This window comes from Cervus canadensis, chromosome X, assembly GCF_019320065.1.
Source record: "Cervus canadensis isolate Bull #8, Minnesota chromosome X, ASM1932006v1, whole genome shotgun sequence".
Lineage (NCBI taxonomy): Eukaryota > Metazoa > Chordata > Mammalia > Artiodactyla > Cervidae > Cervus > Cervus canadensis.
The window spans coordinates 16,154,391-16,177,508 of NC_057419.1; the positions used below are offsets into that span (position 1 = coordinate 16,154,391).

The 23,118-nt window shown below is 43.1% G+C and overlaps 1 protein-coding gene across 1 annotated transcript in view; it reads right to left on the bottom strand.

Annotated features, from left to right (window-relative positions):
• Positions 1-413: 413 nt before the first annotated feature.
• LOC122435416 (fibronectin-binding protein A-like) overlaps positions 414-23,118 on the bottom strand; it is a 28,073-nt gene continuing 5,368 nt past the window's right edge. Inside the window, exon 2 of the mRNA XM_043459577.1 lies at positions 414-941. Within this exon, the coding sequence (XP_043315512.1) occupies positions 492-941 (450 nt within the window). The 3' untranslated portion in view covers positions 414-491. The remainder of the gene's footprint in view (positions 942-23,118) is intronic.

Here is a 23,118-nt window from a genome sequence, read left to right on the forward strand (position 1 = left end):
ACTCAATATTCTACCTTCCATGTTGCTGCAAATGTCAATATTCCATTCTTTTGATGGGGCAGCTCCTTTATATGCCTTTTTAGCAAATGGCACGGCCCCCCCACACACGAGACAGCTCCCCAGCTAAGTGTCCATCTCTGCACTCACACAGAGAAACACCAAGTCCTCTTCCTCTTCTCCATGGGAAGTGTGTCTTTGAAGCTCAGTCTGGAACCAGTTCTTCCCCCTACTTTCTGGCAACCTGGACCTTCTGGTCCCATCTCCAACTCCACAGAAGCCATCTCCCTCCCTCCTCACACACTTATCCCTTCCCTGCCCTCTATGCCCCCCACTATCAGAGAACTCAGAGACAAACATAATTTCACATCAGGTTGATTTTATTTTCGTTATTAATGTATGCAGTTGCTATAATATTCAGCATCTGTACTGTTGGCCAGTACTCAGCAGTGAGACCCCTGAGGATTTCTGAGGTCTCTAGCCATGCCCCGAAGTCACTGGCTGTCCACTGGTCCAGCTGGAATGGCAGGGGTCTCCATGGTCTCTGGGATGTCCTCTGGTTCGTCCTGATTAGCTGGAATGGCAGGGGTCTCCACGGTCTCTGGGATGTCCTCTGGTTCGTCCTGATTAGCTGGAATGGCAGGGGTCTCCACGGTCTCTGGGACGTCCTCTGATTCACTCTGATTAGCTGGAATGGCAGGGGTCTCCATGGTCTCTGGGACGTCCTCTGGTTCCTTCTGATAAGCTGGAATGGCAGGGGTCTCCATGGTCTCTGGGACGTCCTCTCGTTCGCTCTCATTCAGCCCTTCCTTCACCTTGGAACACTGGCTACAGAGCTTTGAGCCTCGGATTTTCTTAAGCTTCTTTGTGGTATGAGTCTTCTGAGTTTTCTTAGGCAGCTTTGCCAGAATGCAGTTATTCACCCTCACGGTTACCCTGGCCATCTGGAGAAAACAAGAGAGGGAGCAAAGAATGGCACTGGTTTAGGGAAGAGTGTGAAGACGGGTGGGAACGATGGCTTCAGGAGAAGGGGTGTGGGCAGAGAAGGGTTATGTGCCAGGCAAGGACAGGGGAGGGTGTCTTTTGGGGTGGGGTCGATGGGCAAGAGGAGTTTGGCTGGGTTCAGCTCACCTTGACATTTTTTCTGGACCTCAACTGATAGGAGGTCTTCATCTTCTCCTGAGTAACAGGAGGTGGGTGTTCCATAACTACTCTGGAGTCTTGTGGCTTCTCAGACATCTCAGTCATTTGGAGGACTCCCAGTGGTCTGCTCAGAGCCCCTGAGCACCCCTATATATACCCGTCCCCATGGAGCCTCACCCTCATGCTTTATGAGGTCAGCAAGTCTCTTCCCCAGCCAATGGTGGCCCTGGGTGAGACTTGACATCACAAAGCCCTATCCTGACATGTCTAGCGGAGGATGGGGAGCAATTCAGATGATTTGCTGGGAGAAATGAGGCATTTGTAATGCCCCTAAAGAGGCCTCCAAACTCACCTGCCACCCTCATCTCTCTACGTCAACTCTGATGGGTCACACGGCAGGCAGAGTGCATCTCCTCCAAACCTTCCCCTCAGCCACACTGCTCGGGCTTTCATTCTGTTCTCTGTCACCTTTCACCTTCATCTAGTTTTTAATACCTTGCCTAAAGTCCCTCCATGACAACTAGGCTGTGTTTAAGTGTCTGTGGACGTGAGAATCATTCCACGTTCCCTCTGCAGTGTGGTCTTAATGCACCTTGAAGCCCATGGAATTCTGGGCCAGCCGACAGAAACCTTTCCCATCCTGCCTCCTTGTCTCAGTGTTCCTGAAGCTCGCCTCCGTTTTCTGGTCTCCAGTCAGAAACCCTTGTCTTCAGGCTGTGAGAACGCAGTGAATACACTTGCCCTTGCTCCACATGGCGCTGTCTCGCATCAAGTCTAGGACTCAGGGTCACCTCACTAGGAGTACTACCCAGGCTTGGGTTTGAACAGGGTGATGGGGATGGGGCAGAGAAATGCTTGTTTCAGGTTGTGCTGGGTGATCCCATGCAAGAAATGACCACTTGCAGCTGATTAGTATTCCCAGCAAGGGGTGGAGCTTGCCCAGAGCTGTGTGAGCCTTGTGTGCAAAGGTCTTCTCCACACGTGCCCTCACAAATCTCTTTTCTCATCTTGTTTTCTTGCTGGAAGCTCCCTTGGAGCTTACCTCACAGCCAAAACCATGGTGGAATTCATTTCCATGAGCAGCTGCCACGAGCTTCCAGCTTCTTGGACGGAACGCTGAGTCATCCTGTCCTGTGCATCTAGTTCCCATGGTCTCTCATTGAGCTGGTTGGCTCTGGAGGAAAGGGGAACGGATTGTGTGCTCCACCTCAGTCCTAGTTTTTCTAATTGACTCGTAGGGTCAACCAGCCTGAGGTGCACCCCTGGGGACAGTTTGTTGGCTTAGTGGGTCTTCCTGGGTTTCCTGTGAAGTGTTCACACCCTGGTGTCCACTTGTTGCTTATTCACCCAGGGTCCATCACGCTGCTGAACATTTTAAGAGGTAGAGTAAAGCACACTGTAAACAAACCCAAAAGATGACTCTTACAATTTTTAGAAGAACGATCTTAAAACCTGATAGAAAAATGGGCAAAAGACACAAGCCAACAGTTTACAAGAAAGATGTATCACTGGCCTTTAACTTTATGAAGACATGTTTAAAAGACATGAGCAGCCAATTCACAAGAAGAGTGTGGAACTAGCCCCGAACCACGTTAAGAATATATTTAATCTCACAAAAGTAAGAAAAATCATACTAAAATTCCCTTGAGAACTGAAACTGAGGCAGAAGTGGCATAGATTTTAGAAATTGCAGGCAGAGACATTAAAATACTTGGAATAACTGTGTTTTGTGTGTTCTAAAAGTAAGGAGAGACATGGAAATCCTAAAATAGACCCCATTTGATCTTACAGATATGAAAACTATAGTGTCAGATGACAAACTCAGTGGATGGAAGAAATGACAGATTAGCCAGGGCAGCAGAATAAAATTGTGCACTTGAAGAGGTACCAATAGAAAGTGTCCAGAATGAAGAATAGACTACACCGATATATACAAAGTATGACACAGCATAATGTATTGAGTTTTGTGCCCCTAAGAGTCAGGATCGGTTTAACATCTGAAAATCAATCAGTGTAATTCAATTTACTAAGGAACTAAGAATGAAGCTCATTAGGGTCATCTCAGTAAGTGCTGAAAAAAATGCTGGAGAGGGTGTGGAGAAAAGGGAACCCTCTTACACTGTTGGTGGGAATGCAAACTAGTACAGCCACTATGGAAAACAGTGTGGAGATTCCTTAAAAAACTGGAAATAGAACTGCCATATGACCCAGCAATCCCACTTTTGGGCATACACACTGAGGAAACCAGATCTGAAAGAGACACGTGCACCCCAATGTTCATTGCAGCACTGTTTATAATAGCCAGGACATGGAAGCAACCTAGATGCCCATCAGCAGATGAATGGATAAGGAAGCTGTGGTACATATACACCATGGAATATTACTCAGCTGTCAAAAAGAATTCATTTGAATCAGTCCTAATGAGATGGATGAAACTGGAGCCCATTATACAGAGTGAAGTAAGCCAGAAAGATAAAGACCAATACAGCATACTAACACATATATATGGAATTTAGAAAGATGGTAACGATAACCCTATATGCAAAACAGAAAAAGAGACACAGAAATACAGAACAGACTTTTGAACTCTGTGGGAGAATGTGAGGGTGGGATGTTTCAAAAGAACAGCATGTATACTATCTATGGTGAAACAGATCACCAGCCCAGGTGGGATGCATGAGACAAGTGCTCGGGCCTGGTGCACTGGGAAGACCCAGAGGAGTCGGGTGAAGAGGGAGGTGGGAGGGGGGATCGGGATGGGGAATAAGTGTAAATCTATGGCTGATTCATATCAATGTATGACAAAACCCACTGAAATGTTGTGAAGTAATTAGCCTCCAACTAATAAAAAAATTAAAAAAAATAAAAAATTAAAAAAAAAAAAAAATCTAACATCAGTTCCTGGGTTGGAAACATCCCCTCTAGAAGGTATAGGCTACCCACTGCAGTATTTTGGGGCTTCCCTGGTGGCTCAGCTGGTAAGTAATCTGCTTGCATTTGGGAGACCTGGGTTCCATCTCTGGGTTGGGAAAATCCCCTGGAGGAGGGCATGGCAACCCACTCCAGTATTCTTGCCTGGAGAATCCCAGTGGACAGAGGAGCCAGGTGGGCTTACAGTCCACGGGGTCGCAAAGAGATGGACAAATGAACAACAGAACATTCTGTATAAAAAACTCTTAGCAAACTAGAAATAGAAAACTTCCTCCACCTGATGAAGGTAATAAACTATAATTAACATCACACTTTATAGTAGAAGACTGAGTGTGTTACTTCTAAGATCAGAATCTACAAAAGGATGTCCACTCTCATTATACTGAATTTCTCTTCATGAAGTCATATTAGAAAATGATTGAGAAGCTATCCAGTTTGAAAAAGAATTAAACTGTTTTTATTTGTAGGCAATATCTATGTAGAATAGCTAATAAAATCTACAGCAAAAACAAAATAACTAAAACTAAGAAGTAATTTAAGCAATGTTGCAAGATAGACAGTTGATATATAAAATTCAATTAAATGCTTTTCTATATGGTAGCATAGACAATTGAAAATCAAAATAAAAAATAATAACATTCAAGTTTGAAAAACTTAAAACTTTGACAAAATATATGAAAGGCTACAATGCAAAAAAAAATTGGACAAAATATTTGAACATGAAATTCACTAAATAAAGATATACAGATGGCAGCTAAGTACCACAGCAGAAGAAAATGATGGCTGTAATGAGAGAACAGACAAGAATATGTATGATGAACATGTGAAAAAATTTGAACTTTCATGCTTATGGGAATACTAAATGGTACACCCTGGTGGAAAACACTATGGAAGTTGCTTTAAAAATTAAATATTGGGTTACCATGTGACCCAGAGATCCCACTTATAGGTTTATACAAACAAGAATGAACAAAATAAATAATGTTTACCCGAAGACGTGCACATGAATGTTCATAGCAGTCTTGTTTCTAATACTCAAACAGTTGAGCTCAACAACACAGCAGAGGAGTAGGTGGACATGGAGTACATCTCCCTCCATGGATACATGAGGAATACACATTCAGACACAGAAGTGCTTGCAGAACACTAGCTGAGAGCAGACAGGAGTACATGACCAGAAGAAAAGAATATATGGAACCACTCAAAACTTGGTAGGATCAAGGAACTAGTGGGGAAAACAGGAGCATTAGTAGGACTGGATCTGCCCTCAGTTGGTGGGAGAACTGAAGTAGGTGTCCGATCCCCACATCGGGGCAACTGTCTGGATCAGAGGAGAAACATTTAAGACTGAGAGTGAAACAGCTGATCTGTGGCAGCCTAAATGCAATGAGAATCAGACAGTCCTTGCCGCAGCCATACACACCCCAGACAGGGATGCAGGTCCCCTAGAAGGTGCAGCAGCTGTGAGCTGGGAACATAGGGACTGTGGAGTAATCCCAGGGTGAGGGCTGCTGTTGACTGTAGAGAGATGGACCGAGGGGATGTGAGGGAAGAGATTGTGGTGGGATATGCCTGTGGAGGTAAGCCAGGCAGCCATGGAAGCAAGGCGATACTGCTGAGTCACTGGAAGGGGGTGGAGCCATCACCATAGCCTCTCTCACCCCACACGCCAGCATCAGCAGCCGAACAATAGAGAGGCTGGCCCATCAAGTGCCTGCCGCACAGAACTACAGAGTAGGACCCCACCCATTGTGCTCCTTTAAGTGACTGATGAGCCAATCTACAGAGGAGTCCTTCCAGGGGGGCCCCTCTGTGTGCCTGATGTGCCAAACAACAGAGAAGGACCCCAGGCAAGGGAGTCCTCAAAGTGACTGAAAGGGAAGAGCTATGGAGAAAGACTGGCCAAAGAGGCCTCCTGATCACCAGCTACAAAGAGGCTGGAAAAAAGACTCTGATAGGGCCATAACTCCTGCGGCAGAGGCAGTCTGAGTCCTTGCACACTTGGCACCACCAGCATCCCCACAAGCCAAGCAACTTTGCCACCTTCATTCTCAACTCTCACTGGGGCAGAGCTGCCACAGGCAAAAAAAAAGTCTTGCCTCTATATGTGCAGGGTCACCTTGGTAGTGTCTGACTCTTTGCGACCCTCTAGACTGTGGCTTGCCAGGCTCCTCTGTCAGGGAAGGGGGTTCTCCAGGCAAGAATACTGGAGCATATTGGTCACTACTGATTGCCATACCCTTCTAGAGCAGTATATTTCCTGCTGCCCTAGCCACCAACTCCCCTGAGTACCTGGTGCTGCCAGAACCCCTGTGACTCAAGCAGCTGCACCACCTCCACACCTGGCCCTCACAGGGGCAAACCCAAGTCCTCCAGGTCAGCCTCAGGAGCAAACCCAGGAGACGAACCTAATGCAGAGATGGAAATAAAACAATTGAAACCCAGGGGCAGTGTGGCTAAGGAAGAAGACCTAAAACCTTCCTACCAGCTATACAAGCTACAGATTAAATCCAGACAAACAACTAGGCAGACTCTGTGTCTATGGAATATATAAAAGGTCATTGAGAGCTCCCACAAAAGAAAATGCACTAGTTCTGATAGCTATGGACATTGGAGGCAAGAACACACAGGTGTAGGACCAGATTAGAGTCTGAGCTGCCCCCACAGCAGGTCCTGAGACCAACACAGTGTTGGAGGGCATCCTGGGGAGTCGAGGTGAACTATGACTCCCAGCAAGGGAAAGGACGCTGACAGCAGCGACTCAAGAAAAATATATACTATTCTTATATTTTGACATGTTCAGCAGTTTCTTTTGGATTTTTTTCTCTTCTTCTTTTTCTTTTTCCGCTCCTCTGCTGTAGTTGTCGATTTTATTCGCACTATGAAATCTAATTTCACCCACGAAATGAGAAAAACAACTCGAGTCTTTCTCCTAAACTTGGGAATAAAAAAAGAGCAGTCAGGACCATGCAAGGCTTGCTTCCCAATATTCTTGGGCTTCCCTGGTGGCTCAGCTGGTAAATTATCCGTCTTCAATGCAGGAGACCCGGGTTCGATCCCTGGGTTGGGAAGGTCCCATGGGGAAGTGAAAGGCTCCCCACACCAGTATTCAGGCCGGGAGAATTCCATGGAATGTATAGTCCATAGGGACGCAAAAAGTTGGACATGGCTGACAGAATTTCACTTCACTTTTATGAAATCTACTTAACCTTTTGAGGTTTGGTTTTTTTTTTAAATCATACCTCTAATTGTTTTTATAAACCTCTGCCTCTATGTTGGACTTTTGCTGTTCTGTGGGGTTTTGTTTTTTTTGTTTTTTTTTTCCTCTTTTTTTAATTTAAAATTTTCAAACTTATTACTTTTCTACATTATTCCTTCGTTTGCTTTTCCTACTATTCTTTCCCACTTGCAGTTAATCTTTAATATATATGAATCTTCTTTATCTAACTCTATTTGACTTTGCATATCTATTCTTTTTTCCTTTTCTTTCTTTCCTTTCCTCTCACCATATTTGTTAGTTTTCATTGCTTTATTCCCCACTTGGCACCTTCCTTTAGTTTTCTTTTCCAGTTTGTGCTTTAGTTAGTTTTGTTCTTTACTGGTAGATATCATTTTTGGTTTCCTTTGTTCGCTAGGTCAATCTATTGTACTTTTTTTGTTGTTGGACTGTTTTGATTTTGCCTATGGGTGTATATGTGTATATTTCATTATTTTAATTATTATTTGCCTCCCATCCAAGTACTAACCAGGCCCGACCCTGCTTAGCTTCCGAGATCAGACGAGATCGGGCGCGTTCAGGGTGGTATGGCCGTAGACTATTATTTGCCTGACATTGTAACTGCCATTTGTCTGCAGCTCATCTTTGGTTGCTTTTGGATCCTTGTTTTAATCTAACTTACTGCCATAACAAACTCCCTGTGGAAGCTCTGTTCCTGGCCAGAGATCCATCCCTGAGCCTTTGGAGTGGGAGCACTGACTCCAAGACCCTAGATAACCAGAGAACTCCTAACCCTAGGGAGTATCAAACAGTGAGAACTAACACAAAGGAAACCACTTGAATACAAGACTTGGCATCACCCAACCACCAGTAGCAGTACACCTCATCCTCAGGAAAATTATCCTTCACAAATAAAGGAGAAGTAGATATTCTCATATGAACAAAAAGTTACAGAATTCATTCTCAGCAGATATCTGGTCTGTAAAAAATGTTAAAAGTAGTTATTTACACAGAGTAAGATGATCTTAAAGAGAAGCTATGAGTTAAGAAAGAAAGAGTGTCATAAATAAATGAAGGCAAAATAAAACGAAGGTTTTTGCTTATTATTAATTGGCTAAAGATAAATGCTTGTTTGGGCTTCTCCATCTTTACTTTTCACTGATTATGAATCTTCATAATTAAAGTGGGTTTCTTGCACACAATGTATATTTTGGCACAGTAGTAAAGAATCTGCCTGTAATGGCGGGAGACATAGCAGACGTGAGTTCTATCTCTGGGTCAGGAAGATCTGCTGTAGGAGAACATAGCAACCCACTCCAGTATTTTTGCCTGGAGAATCCCCATGGACAGAGGAGCCTGGTCAGCTTACCGTCCATGGGGTGGCAAAGTGTTGGACACGACTGAGCAATTAAACAACAACAGAGATGCATTCCTAACAGAAACTCTTACAATACTAGAAATAGATGAGAAAATTCTCAGCCTAAACAAAGTGAAACAAGAAGCCTAGACAGTAGAGCTGAATTATAAAAACCTAGACACCAGAGCTAAATTATAAAAAGTTTTAGGCAACAAAATGTCTCCCAACAGTAGGGTAAACAGTGTGTTCCACACAGAGAGGAGTAATTTTTAATACCCACTCAATAGAAGCTTTCTAGTTACATTCATAAATTAAAGGAAATAATAATGTCCAGAAAATAAACATAGTATAGAAACTCTTGATCATTTCATATCTAATTATGAGTGTAAATGTGTAAGTGAATTTTTAAAAAAATTCTTAAATTTCTGTTCTGTTAAAGTTCTGGAAGTCCTAGCTACATCAATCAGAGAAGAAAAAGAAATAAAAGGAATCCAGATCAGAAAAGAAGAAGTAAAGCTCTCAGAGTTTTTACAGATGACATGAAACTGTACATAGAAAACCCTAAAGATACTATCAGAGAATTACTAGAACTAATCAGTGAATTTAGCAAAGTCACAGGATACAAAACCAATACACAGAAATCACTTGCATTCCTATATACTAACAATAAAAAAATCAGAAAGAGAAATTAAGTAATCAATCTCATCCACCATTGCAACAAAAAGAATTAAATATCTAGGAATAAACTTACCTAAGGAGACAAAATAACTGTACACAGAAAATTATAAAACACTGATGAAAGAAATAAAAGATGACATAAACAGATGGAGAGATATTCCATGTTCCTGGGTAGGAAGAATCAATATCATGAACATGACTATACTACCAAATGCAATCTACAGATCCAATGTGATCCCTATCAAATTACCAATGGCATTTTTCACAGAACTAGAACAAAAAAATTCACAATTCATATGGAAACACAGAAGACCCTGAATAGTCAAAGCAGTCCTGAGAAAGAAGAATGGAGCCGAAGGCATCAATCTTCCTGACTTCAGATTATACTACAAAGCTACAGTCATTAAGACAGTATGGCACTGGCATGAAAACAGAAATACAGACCAATGGACCAAGATAGAAAGCCCAGAAATAAACCCATGCACCTATGGGTACCTTCTTTTTGACAAAAGAGGCAAGAATACACAATGGGGCAAAGACAGCCTGTTTGATAAATGGTGCTGGGAAAACTGGACAGCTACATGTAAAAGGATGAAATTAGAACACTTCCTAACACCACACACAAAGATCAACTCAAAATTGATTAAAGACCTAAATGTAAGACCAGAAACTATAAAACTGTTAGAGGAAAACATAGGCAGGCACTCGATGACATGAATCAAAGCAAGATCCTCTATGACCCACCTCCTAGAGTAATGGAAATAAAAACAAAAGTAAACAAGTGGGACCTGATTAACTTAAAAGCTTTTGCACAGCAAAGGAAACTATAAGCAAGGTGAAAAGACAATCCTCAGAAGGGGGGAAATAATAGCAAGTGAAACAACTCACAAAGGATTAATTTCCAAACTATACAAGCAGCTCATACACCTCAATGTCAGAAAAACAAACAACCCAATCAAAAAGTGGGAAAAAAGACTTAAACAGACATTTCTCCAAAGAAGACATACAGATGGCTAACAAACACATGAAAAGATGCTCAACATCACTCATTATTAGAGAAATGCAAATCAAAACTACAATAGGATATCACCTCACAAAAGTTAGAATGGCCATCATCAAAAAGTCCAGAAACAATAAGTGCTGGAGAGGGTGTGGAGAAAAGGCAACAGAGCTCTTGCACTGTTGGTGGGAATGTAAATTGATACAGCCACTATGGAAGATGGTATGGAGATTCCTTAAAAAACTAGGAATAAAACCACCATATGACCCAGCAATCCCACTCCTAGGCATATACCCTTAGGAAACCAAAATTGAAAAAGACACATGTACCCCATTGTTCACTGCAGCACTATTTACAATAGCTAGAACATGGAAGCAACCTAGATATCCATCGACAAATGAGTGGATAAAGAAGTTGTGGTACATATACATAATGGAATATTACTCAGCCATAAAAAAAGAACACATTTGAGTCAGTTCTGATGAGGTGGATGAACCTAGAACCTATTATACAGAGTGAAGTGAGTCTGAAAGAGAAAGAGAAATATCATATTCTAATGCACATATACAGAATCTAGAAAAATCGTACTGAAGAATTTATTTACAGGGCAGCAATGGAGAAACAGATATAGAGAATAGACTTATGGATATGGGGAGAAGGGAGGAGATGGTGATATATATGGAAAGAATAACATGGAAACTTACAATACCATATGTAAAATAGATAGCCAACGGAATTTGCTGTATGGCTCAGGAAACTCAAACAGGGACTCTGTAACAACCTAGAGGGGTGGGATGGGCAGGGAGATGGGAGGGAGGTTCAAAAGGGAGAGGATATATGGATACTTATGACTGATTCATGTTGAGGTTTGACAGAAAACAACAAAATTCTGTAAAGCAATTATGCTTCAATTAAAAAAAATACTTTTAAAAAACGTAGAAAAAGACACTCAGGTCAGAGGCAAGTATCATGGGCCAAAGAATGCACTGGCTTGAGCAAGCAGCAAAAAGTTTGAGGTAAAAGGACGCTGGGAAATGGGGCTGAACAGCTAATTAAAAGCCATGCTATGAAGACATCCACATTCCTTGAACTTTTCCTTAAATGTTGTGTGGGTGATGAGGACCCACAGGCAAGTTTTCAATATGTGAGTATCATCAAATGCGCATTTGAGGCTGGTGACTCTGGTGTCAGTGTGGGTATTGATTAATGTGGAGTTGGCTGTCACCAGGAGAGCGGTGAGAGGCAGTTCAAACAAGACATGATGAGAGTCTGAAGAAATAGCAGACACAGAGAGAAGGCCACATGTTTGGGAGAGATTTAGATGATAGAATCTGTGGGTCTTGGTAGCCAACTTGCAGAGGGAAAAAAATCAGTATGGACTCCTGAATCTCTAGCTAGGGTCATGGAGTTTCTATGACCAGGAAAGACAGAAGGAAGAGCAGGTTTAGAGGAGAAGGGGATGAGCCCAGTGAGGAAGGTACACAGCTTGTAATCCCTGGGAGTGGAGAGATCCAGGAGAGAGGATTCTAGAATGAAGAGCGCAGCCCTCAGGAGAAAGATCTGGATTGGCATTCCCTTAAAACCATGGGGAATGCCAATATTTCCAGGGTGTTGAGGAAGACAGGGCAGACAAGGGACCGAGAAGGGTTTATTAGATAAAAAGAAGCAAAATGCCAGAGAGTCGAGAATCACACTTCAAGAGGAAGTAAAAGTCACTGCCGTGTCTGATTCTTTGGGACTCCATGGACTATACAGTCCTGGAATTCTCCAGGCCAGAATACTGGAGTGGGTAGCCTTTCCCTTCTCCAGCAGATCTTCCCAACCCAGGGACTGAACCCAGGTCTCCCACATTGCAGGCAGATTCTTTACCAGCTGAGCCACAAGCAAAGTCCAGGAATGAAGGTGAAACGAGTAATGCCGAATCCAGAACATTCTGAAATTTTCTGTGGACTGAAGGTAGCATATGGAAAACAGGAAGATCAAGAAGAAAAATGTTCCATTTATCAAAAGTAATAATAAGGTTGGATGCATGAGACAAGTGCTCAGGGCTGGTACACTGGGATGACCCAGAGAGATGGGCTGGGGGTTCAGGATGGGGAACACATGTAAATCCATGGCTGATTCATGTCAATGTATGGCAAAACCACTACAATATTGTAAAGTAAGTAGCCTCCAACTAATAAAAATAAATGAAAGAAAAAAATCTAAGCACAAAAAAAATAAATAAAATAAAAGGTAATATAGAATAAGATCTTTTCAAGCTTATGTAGAGTAACATTTCTTAAAACATAAAAGAACTACTCTTAAATTTTTAACAAATTAACATATTGGACCCCAAAATAATTCAATACACCAAAAGAACATAGGAGATATTTGATAAATTGGACCACATTAAATTTAGAAACTTTGGTTCATCTACGTTTGTTTGAGGATGAGGACATTAGGTGAGGTCAGGTACTAAACAATACAATTTTTGAAAGACTTAAAAAAAAGTAATAATTATTAAAATCCTTATAAAATTCATATATTACAGCATCCTACTCTGTACAAGGTCGAGAGGTTCGACATAACTTTCTAGGTGGGTGTAAAGTTTACATAAAGACCTTCTTATGTAGCTGGGAAAGATGTTAAAAGCAGGGTTAGTAAATTTTTTCAGCAACGGATAAGATAGTAAATAGATTTAGATTCACAGGCCTGTCTGTCACAACTACTCTGCCACAGTAGCAGGACAACAGCCATGAAGGACATGAACATGAATGAGCACAGCTCTGCTCCAATAAAACTTTATTTAAAAAAACAGGCAGTGGGCCAGAATTGCCCTGAGGATTGTAATCTGAGGATTCCTCATCCATAGTAATATCTTTACAGACCTTCCCCCTCTTCACAACCAGGTGCCAAAAAGGAGGGAAGTGAACAAACCACAGCCAGAAGAGTGCAACTTTTCACAGCAACTATAGACTGATGCCAAGAATATTCCAGGGCATTCTGTCAGCCCTGTAACCATCAAAGATGGTCAACGTTTCTGGGAACTGAGAGGTGTTTGCTTCTGGCAGAGACAAGTTCTGCCTATCAGCATACTTATGGCATGCTGTGCCTACAAATTAAAACACTTGGAATTTTTCCTCTAAGTTCCAACTATATGAAGATATCATTGTTTTGTTTCTTTCCACTGCTTCTGTTTTAAGTCACTTTCAATAGTTTGTGTAAAACTGCAACTATTCTAATTTGATTGTAGACATGTATGTTTTCTTTTTCCCCCAGACACAGTGATTTGTATATATAATATTGAAAAACAAGGCATTTGAAGTTTTAAGAGGAAAAGTAAAAGTGTTAGTCACTCAGTCATGTCTGACTCTTTGTGACCCCATGGACTGTAGCCCGCCATGTTCCTCCGTGCATGGGATTCTCCAGGCAAGAATACTGGAGTGGGTTACCATTTCCTCCTCCAGGGGATCTTCCTGATCCAGGCACTGAACCTGGGTCTCCTGCATTGCAGTCAGATTCTTTACTGTCTGAGCCACCAGGGAAGCAAGCCCTTAAGATGGAAACTCCTCAGTTCAGTTCAGTCACTCCAGTCTTGTCCGACTCTTTGTGACCCCATGGACTGCAGCACGCCAGGCTTCCCTGTCCATCACCAACTGCCAGAGCTTGCTCAAACTCATGTCCATCAAGTCGGTGATGCCATCCAACCATCTCATCCTCTGCCATCCCCTTCCTCAGAAAATTCTTAAGTGAACAATGCAAGATTGCAACTCAGTTAAATTATTAGAAACATTTTTAGACATTTAAGAAATATTAGAAGAATTTTGGTATTTTCTAAGTGTGTGTGTCGGCCTCTGGCAGTGATTCATTGAGATTTTGGCTAGTCATCCAATGCACGCAGTGAATTTCATCAGTGTTCTGCTTACAGTACAACTGCACTCTGTATCTCCTTGAAAGGTACAGTCAGCTGACTTGCCTAGGCCAATAAAACATGAGCAAATGTGATATGTCACTTTCAGGCAGAAGATTTCAGAACCATAGATGGCTCTGTTCCTCAGCCATAGTAACCAGTAAATTTCACATGGTCAGTGTTCTTTCAGTCTGGGTATTAAACACTTATCTGGGGGACACTCATTTTTTCTGAGTATACCTTAATTTAAAACCCTCGTCTGAACAGCAGTTCCTGCAATCCAGGGGTTAGACAATTTTCTCTGGAAATGCCCAGAAAGTACCTATTTTCAGCTTTGTAGTCCATTACAACCCTACCACCCTGTAGCAGGGAAGTATGGCTGTTGTTTAGTCACTCAGTCATGTCTAACTCTTCTGACCCCATGGACTATAGCCCAGCAGGCTCCTCTGCACATGGAATTCTCCAGGCAAGAATACTAGAGTGGGTTGCCACTTCCTCCTTCAGGAGATCTTTCCAGCTCAGGGATCAGATCCCCAGTTCCCTGTATTGGCAGACGGATTCTTTACCACTGAGCCACCAGGGAAGCCCTAGCAAGGAAGTACCCATAGTCAGTAAAAACATAAACGAATGGGTCAATAAAACCCTATTTACAAAAACAAGTAGCAGCCAGATTCGACCTGCAGTAGTAGTTTGCCAAAGATCTAACCTACTGATCTAAGTAACTCAGTCTTAGAGTCTAGATGTATTTCTTCCCAATAGGGGAAGGGCGGCTAGACACTCCAAGGAAGGCGGTAATCATAACTGAGAGGAAAAATCTATTTAATCGTATGTTTCTCAACTGCTGCAGGAAAAGCCAGAAATAAAGGACCAGAGAATCCACTGGACTCAAAGCTGAGCACAAGTGGAAGGGCAGAAATTGCTACAGAATTAAGTACTTGGGGTATAAGGAATTTGCTATACAATCACGTACACTTTTGTGTTAATTCAAAATTCCCCATAATAAAAAGTGAAGGGGGGAAGGGATAATTAGGGAGTTTGGGAGTTTGGGGATACATGTACACATGGCTGTATTTAAAATGGATACCCAACAAGGTCATACTATATAGCACAGGGAACTCTGCTCAATGTTACGTGGCAGCCTGGATGGGAGGGCAGTTTGAGGGAGAATGAACACATGTACATGTATGGCTGAGTCCCTTCCCTGTTCACCTGAAACTATCACAATATTGTTTGCTAATTGGCTATACCCCAACACAAAATAAAGTTTTTAAAAAAAGTGAAGGGGGGATGAGCAAAGAGAAAAAGGAGGAGGAAGAAGAAATCTCTAGTATTTCATGCAAGTGTTTTGGAAGATGATTTCTGGGAATTAATATAATTCATGACTTTGTATTTGGCAAAATTCACATAAAAAGAACATTATGGCTGGAATCACGGTCAGTATTTTATCTTTGAAATAGCATGCCTATTTTTTTTAATAATTTCTCTAGTCCCTGAGAAACTGTAAGGGCTCAGCTGGCCCCTTAATCTATATGACATTTTTATGACAATTAAAATATCACCCCAAGGAGAGTCTTTTGTTCCACTGTCAGATTTTATTGGGCTAACATAAGCTAACAAAGCAGAATAAAATTATACAGCAAATATTATATTTAAAACATCAATTTATTACATTTAAGGTTATTCCAAGGGAAAACACTGGCCTTTGGTGTTAACCAAACAAAATTAATCACACAGATGTTTAATATCTGTGTGATATTATAATTCTTCCCTAAGTTTCTTTGTTTGGACCACACTTATCAAGATTCATCCTCTCAAACATAATGAGACTTTTAACAACAACTAAAATTTATCTGATGTCCTTTTGTCAGTTCCTTGCAGTAGCTGTATGTAAATTCACTCAAATCCTTCCAAAGAGAAACTGTCTTTTCTCTTGGGGGTGGGGTAGGGGAGAATACAACTTTGTCTCTTTTCCTCCCCTTCTTGGGCTTTGAGCTGCAGAGTCATACAGACTTGAGTTCAAACCACTGCCCCAGCACTTCTATGTCTTGGGCCAAATTGCCTAAGCTTTTTAAGTGTCAGTTTCCTCATTTGCTAAAAGTGAATACATATATAAATGCCAAAGATTAATCTCTATAAAGCTTTTAGCATGGTGGTTGATCCATAAAAAATATTCAAGAATTGCTAGCTCTTTTCCCTTCTCTGGGATTCCCAGGTGGGCGCCAGTGGTAAAGAACCCACCTGCCAGTGCAGGAGATGCAAGAGACATGGGTTAAATCCCTGGGTCAGGAAGATCCCCTGGAGGAGGGCATGGTAACCCACTCTAGTATTCTTGCCTTGAGAATCCCCATGGACAGAGGAGCCTGCAAGACTATAGACCCTAAGGTTGCAAAGAGCCAGACATGACTGAAGCAACTTTGCACAATGCAATCTGGAACCACATTTTCCTAAAAAGTCCCTGCCCCCTTGATCTAGTTCAATTATTTATCAATCCTATTTGGCTGAAGAGCCCAAGCTTAGCCCCAAACAATCCCATGTCCCATGCAGCCTAAAGTGTGTACAATCTAGCTGAGCTGTATGACCAACAGGAGAGCTTTTAAAATATAATTTCCCTGATCCACCTAGGTTGTCAGCTTCAAGGACAGCACCCTGGAATCCACATTTTTAACCAAGACCCCAGGCAGCTCTTTGGCCAGTGGCCTGGAATCATCCATACATCTCGCTTGGTTGTCACCCAGACGGCAGGGCTTGGGGTCAATGTCAAGATCCATTTCCTCACCCACAATCCCTGGGTGCTCCTCACAGCTCTTCAATATCCAAACTTCAACTTTTCATAACCCAAACCCAAGAAATACAAGAAAAATATAAGAACCACACCCAACAATGTTTTTGTAAACAACTGCTTTGAATGTTATCCTAGGCTAATGTCATGCTCTCTTGCCAGTGGTATTTTCAGATGTAGGGCAGACTGTAAAGACAACATAAATTGGAAAAAAAAATCCACCAGCACAGCCTCTCCAAAAGGCATTGATATTGAGCATGGTGGCCACTGACATTACAGGCTTCAGTGTTCTAGTCATGTTTTATTATTTCTCTTTAATTATCAACTTTTCTCTAGCCATTCTTTCTGAATAAATGCCAACTCTAGGTGATGATTCTTCAAGCCATGTGAGTTTTAATTTTTGCTTTTCATAAACTCACATTGTCCCAAGCAGACACACCAGCAAGAGAAATAATGTTACCACTTCTTCTAACCAGTGGGGTTAGGCAAGATCTAAGTGGCTTTTCCAAGGGCAAGGAGCTATGGGGGAAGGTGGGGAGAGGAGGCACCCCAGATGTAAGGCTCTTAGCCCACCTCCTTCCACTCAACCATGGTGCAAAACTGTAAAGTTGGCAACCTTGACTTTTCTTTCCTTTTCATTTCCTTTTCATTTCAAGAGCTAAACATTCTAAAACATTTGTACTAGATTGGGGTAGCGAGATTCTCAGAGACCAGAGTTTTCAGGGCACCCATTTTAAGGGCTTCCCTGGTGACTCAGACAGTAAAAAATCCACCTGCAACATGGGAGACCGGGATTCAATCCCTGGGTTGGGAAGATCCCCTGGAAGGGGGAATGGCAGCCTGCTCCAGTATGCTTGCCTGGAGAATCCCCATGGACAGAGGAGCCTTGCGGGCTACAGTCCATGGGGTCACAAAGAGGTGGACCCGGCTGAGCAACGAAGCACAGCAAAGCACAGCACATTGAATGTTTGTGAAAGAAAGGCAGGTAGGGAGGAAAGAGGGAGAAAGGGAAATGAGGGAAATGAAAGGAAGGAAAGAAAATCCTCTGTTGCTGGTGAGAACAGAGCAACCAGAGATGTCCCCCAGCAGGACAGCACCCCACATGTCCATCTGAGAACTCTCAGACAGCTTGAAACAACCATCTCCAACTTTGGTCCCACTCCTTCAACCAGACTCATGTGCAGGGTTTACCACTAACAGGCTAATAGTCATCATGGTTTCTCCTCATTCAAATCGTGACTCACCCAGAAGTGAAAAAGACACGTGTGCCCCAGTGTTCATCACAGCACTGTTTACAATAGCCAGGGCATGGAAGCAACCTAGATGTCCATCAGCAGACGAATGGGTAAGAAAGCTGTGGTACATATACACAATGGAATATTACTCAGCCATTTAAAAGAACACATTTGAATCCGTTCTAATGAGGTGGATGAAACTGGAGCCTATTATATGGAGTGAAGTAAGTCAGAAAGAAAAACATCAATACAGTATATTAGTGCATATATATGGAATTTAGAAAGATGGTAGCAATGACCCTATATGTGAGATAGCAAAAGAGACACAGATATAGACAACAGACTTTTGGACTCTGTAGTAGAAGGCGAAGGTGGGATGATTTGAGAGAGTAGCATTGAAACATGTATATTGTCATATGTGAAATAGATCACCAGTCCAAGTTCAATGCATGAAACAGGGCCCTCAAGGCCAGTGCACTGGGATGACCCTGAAGGATGGGATAGGGAGGGAGGTGGGAGGGGGAGTTCAGGATGGGGAACACATGTACACCCATGGCTGAATCATATTGATATATGGCAAAAACCACTACAATACTGTAAAGTAATTAGCCTCCAATTAAAATAAATTAATTAATTTTTTTAAATCATGTTTCATGAAGGAAAATGAAATGATATGAAATCTGAATAGATGTAGACTTTGGTGCCTTTAGCAAATAAACCACATATGCCCATTTTGCTTATAAGGAATTCATATGAGCAATTCACACTATCTTAAATTCTCTCTTTTCATGTTGCTAAACCTTGGTAATTTTGGTATCATCAGTCAAGGCCCTATTTTCACAGATGACTAACACAGTAGAATCCTTTTCTTACCTAAACGAGTCCTGTCACATAGGACGGTCACTGGACTGGAAAGAAGGTGATTCAACCTGGTTCCAACTTGGCCACAAACCTGCAGAAATTCAGCAGCACGCCCAAAGCCACTGGTGTCCCTCCTGTGAAATGAGTAAAGAGCTGCTCACGCTGAGCCTGGTCCTTGGACCAGCAAAATCAGCATCACCTGGAAGCTGATTAGAAACTCACGCAGAACCTTGGGCTCCTCAGCCTGGACCCACTGGGTCAGTATCAGATTTTAACAAGACTTGCCAGACTTGAATACATGCAGAAGGTGGTGAGGCCCAGGTGTGGACAGTTTCTGTGGGTGCAAGGCCTCTTCCCATGAGGCCCTCCACCCTGGTTCTTAGCACTCACTCAACATTGGCATCATCTGGGGACCTTTTACAGTTCTGATGCCCAAACCAGTTAGATGTGAATCTTCCGCAGTGCAGGCCAAGCAAAGGCACTGTGGAAATCTCTCCCAGTGATTCCTATCTGCAGCCCTGGTTGACAGTCTGGGCCTAAATAGTCCCCCTGGGCTTGGGCACCCTTGCAGCTCATTCTCTCCTGTTATTTACTGTGCCTGCCTTTTCAGTCCTGGAGAAGAACAGCAGAACTCCATCCCTTTGGTTCTGACCGCTCTCTCTGGCACAACTGGCTACAGGGAGACAACAATGGCAGCTCTAGGGTTCTGGCATTCCCTTTAGGCATCTGGGTTTTGGTTTAGGGGCAGAAAACCGATATTTATCACAAAAGTGCCAAGAACGGAACCCTTTCCCATGCCAAGTAACAATGCCTATTTATTAAGCACTCTGGGTTCAGAGCACTAAAGACTGCAAAGAGGTGAAATGATCACACATTCTTGCTTGTTTCTATGCACCCACTCCCTTTCTGGAACTCAAAAGAGATCAGCAGGAGCCAGAGAGGTGAGAGAGAGAAACCCCAACTAGACCAAAATGGAGGCCATTCTTGGAGGTGCCCGGTGAACATTACTGATGACTAGGACCTGGAGTTGGGTGACAGGACCTCTTCAAGTAGTTTTTACAGTGCCTTTTGGTTCAGCACCACATCCCTCTTTCACAATCTCAAGGTCCCGGATTAATGAACTCCATCACAGATTGTTATGTGCAGACCACAGTGTGGCAGGCAGAGTCATAGCCCCCAAATATGTCCACACCCTAGTCTCTGAAACCCGAGAAGGTGTTACCTTAAATGGCAAAGGGGATTTTGCAGATGTGATATACTTAAGGGTCTTGAGATGGGGAGATTAGGATTATCCGGATGGGCCCATGGAATCACTAGGGTCCTTTCAACAGGAAAACAGAAGAGGCAGAGGAGAGGACATGCTGAGAGGAGTGGATCTTGGAGTCCTGCCATGGCTGGTGGGAAGGGAGCCAATGAACCAAAATAGCCAAAAAGGCAATGACGAAATTCTCCTTCAGACCTTCCAGAAGGGACCAGCCCTGCCAACACCTTGATTTTAGCCCCTTTTGAACCCACAGAACAATGAGATAAGGAATTTGGGTTGCTTCACATGGCTTAGTTTGCACTGATCTGTTACAGCAGCCATAAGGAACTAATACCTACCAGGAATAAGAGCAGCCTTCCTACTGAGGTCAAGATGCCCCAGCCCACAGCAGGCAACACTAGGTTCCTGGCCATGACAGACTCCCATGTTAGGAACATGTCCCTTGTTGGGATGGGCTTCCCAGGTGGTTCAGGAGTAAAGAATCCTCCTGCAATGTAGGAGATGAGGGTTTAATCCTCGGGTCAGGAATATCCCCTGGGGAAAGAAATGGCAACCTACTCTAGTTTTCTTACCTGGAGAATTCCATGGACAGAGGAGCCTGGTGGGCTATGGTCCATAGGGTTGCAAAGAGTTGGACACAACTGAAAGACTCAACTAATAACTGCCCCTGGCAAAAGAGGTCAGGTTTCCCAAGCTGAACACTGAAAATATTTTAAGAAAAACAGGGGCTTCCCTGGTGCCTCAGTGGTAAAGAATATGCCTGCCAATGCAGGAGACACAGGTTTGATCCCTGATCCTGGAAGATCCCACATGCTACAAGGCAACTAAGCCTGTGCACCACAACTACTAAGCCTATGCTCTAAAGCCCAGGAACCATGACTAATGCAGCCTATATGCCTAGAGTCTGTGCTCCACAAGAGAAGCAACTGCAATGAGAAGCCCACACACCACAACTAGAGAAAGTCCATGCAACAATTAAGACTGCACAGCCAAAAATAAATAAAGAAAATAATTGTTTAAAAAAAGAAAAACAGTATTACTTTGCTGTGGAACCCTTTGTGGTAGAACAAGGAAAATACTCATCAAGGACATAAGGAGAACACAACACCAGGGAAAGCAGATGTTGGGATTCTGGTTCCCTTTGGTTGACCAGTGTTCGAATCCCTTCAGGTCCTTGAAAGTGAAAGTGAAAGTGAAGTCTTTCAGTCGTGTTCAACTCTTTGTGACCTCATGGACTGTAGCCTACGAGGCTCCTCCATCCATGGGATTCTCCAGGCAAGAATACTGGAGCAGGTTGCCATTTCCTTCTCCAGGAGATCTTCCTGACCCAGAGATTGAACCTGCGTCTCCCACATTGTAGGCAGATACTTTACTCTCTGAGCTATCAGGGAAGCTCAGGTCCTTGAGCCAATGGTAAAGTCTAGAGAACCAGAATGTTTCTGTTGCCCATTAGTCAGAGTTGGAGCTTAATGGGGAACAGAAGTTAAACAGAATCTGAGCTGAGCCAACCAAGTGATAGGGCTTCCCATGTGGTGCTAGCGGTAAAGAACCCACCTGCCAATGCAGGAGACATAAGAAACAGGGGTTCAGTGCCTGGGTGGGGAAGATCCCCTGCAGAAGCAAATGGCAACCCACTCCAGTAGTTTTGCCTGGGGAATTACATGGACAGAGGAACCTGGCAGGCTACAGTCTCTGGGGTCACAAAGACACGACTAAAGCAACTTAGCACACATGCACACAAAAGCAACTTAGCATGCATGCATGCTCTACTAGGGGAAGCCCAGTAGAAACTCAGCTGCACCTGTGTTTAGTTCTTCCAAATCCTGAGTGTACACTCAGCCATGAGCTAAATACCAACTTGCTCCCAGCCCATGGTAAGAGGGGAATGGAAGGCTCCAGTCTTCCCTCCAGAGCAACAAAGGCAATTATGAGCAACACCACGAGCCCAGGCAAATCTGATCAGAAGCACTGATGAAGATTTGAAAGATGGCAATTTCTACTCATCTCCACAAACCTCTTGCACTGTGAAGGGGAAAAAGAGAAATGGGTCACGGCAAGTTGGATGGTGACTCCAGTTGAGGCTGCTGTTCTAGATGCAGTCTCTTTACTGAGAAAACTCAAAATCCTATAGCAGCACCTTCATGTGGCTGCTGACTACCTCTTAGACTATCAGGGCCACGTTACAGCCTGTTGTCTGTCTAAGGGACACAGCTGCAATACCAGTGAGCACACCAGGACCTGCTCTTCATTCTTTCTTAAAGATCCAAGTTATGATCTAGGGTCATTTCCTTCCAGCCTGAAGAACTGCTGCTAGTATTTCTCATAGTGCAGGGCTGCTAGCAATGAATTTGATCAGTTCTGAAAACCTTTCCAGTTCTCCTTCATTTGTGAACCTGAGACCCCTGAATAATTTTTTTGTCATTGTAGTTATTTCCACTACAATCAGTACCAACTTGTGTTGCCTTAAATAAATTTCAGTTGTAAAAATTGAGTAAACAGATTTAAAGGACAGACTTGTGGTTGCCAGGGGGGAGAGGCTGGGAGGGATGGATTGGGAGTTTGGGGTTCAGTTCAGTTGCTCAGTCATGTCTGACTCTTTGCAACCCCATGGTCTACAGCATGCCAGGCCTCCCTGTCCATCACCAACTCCCGGAGTTTACTCAAACTCATGTCCATCGAGTCAATGATGCCATCCCATCATCTCATCCTCTGTTGTCCCCTTCTCCTCCTGCCCTCAGTATTTCCCAGCATCAGGGTCTTTTCC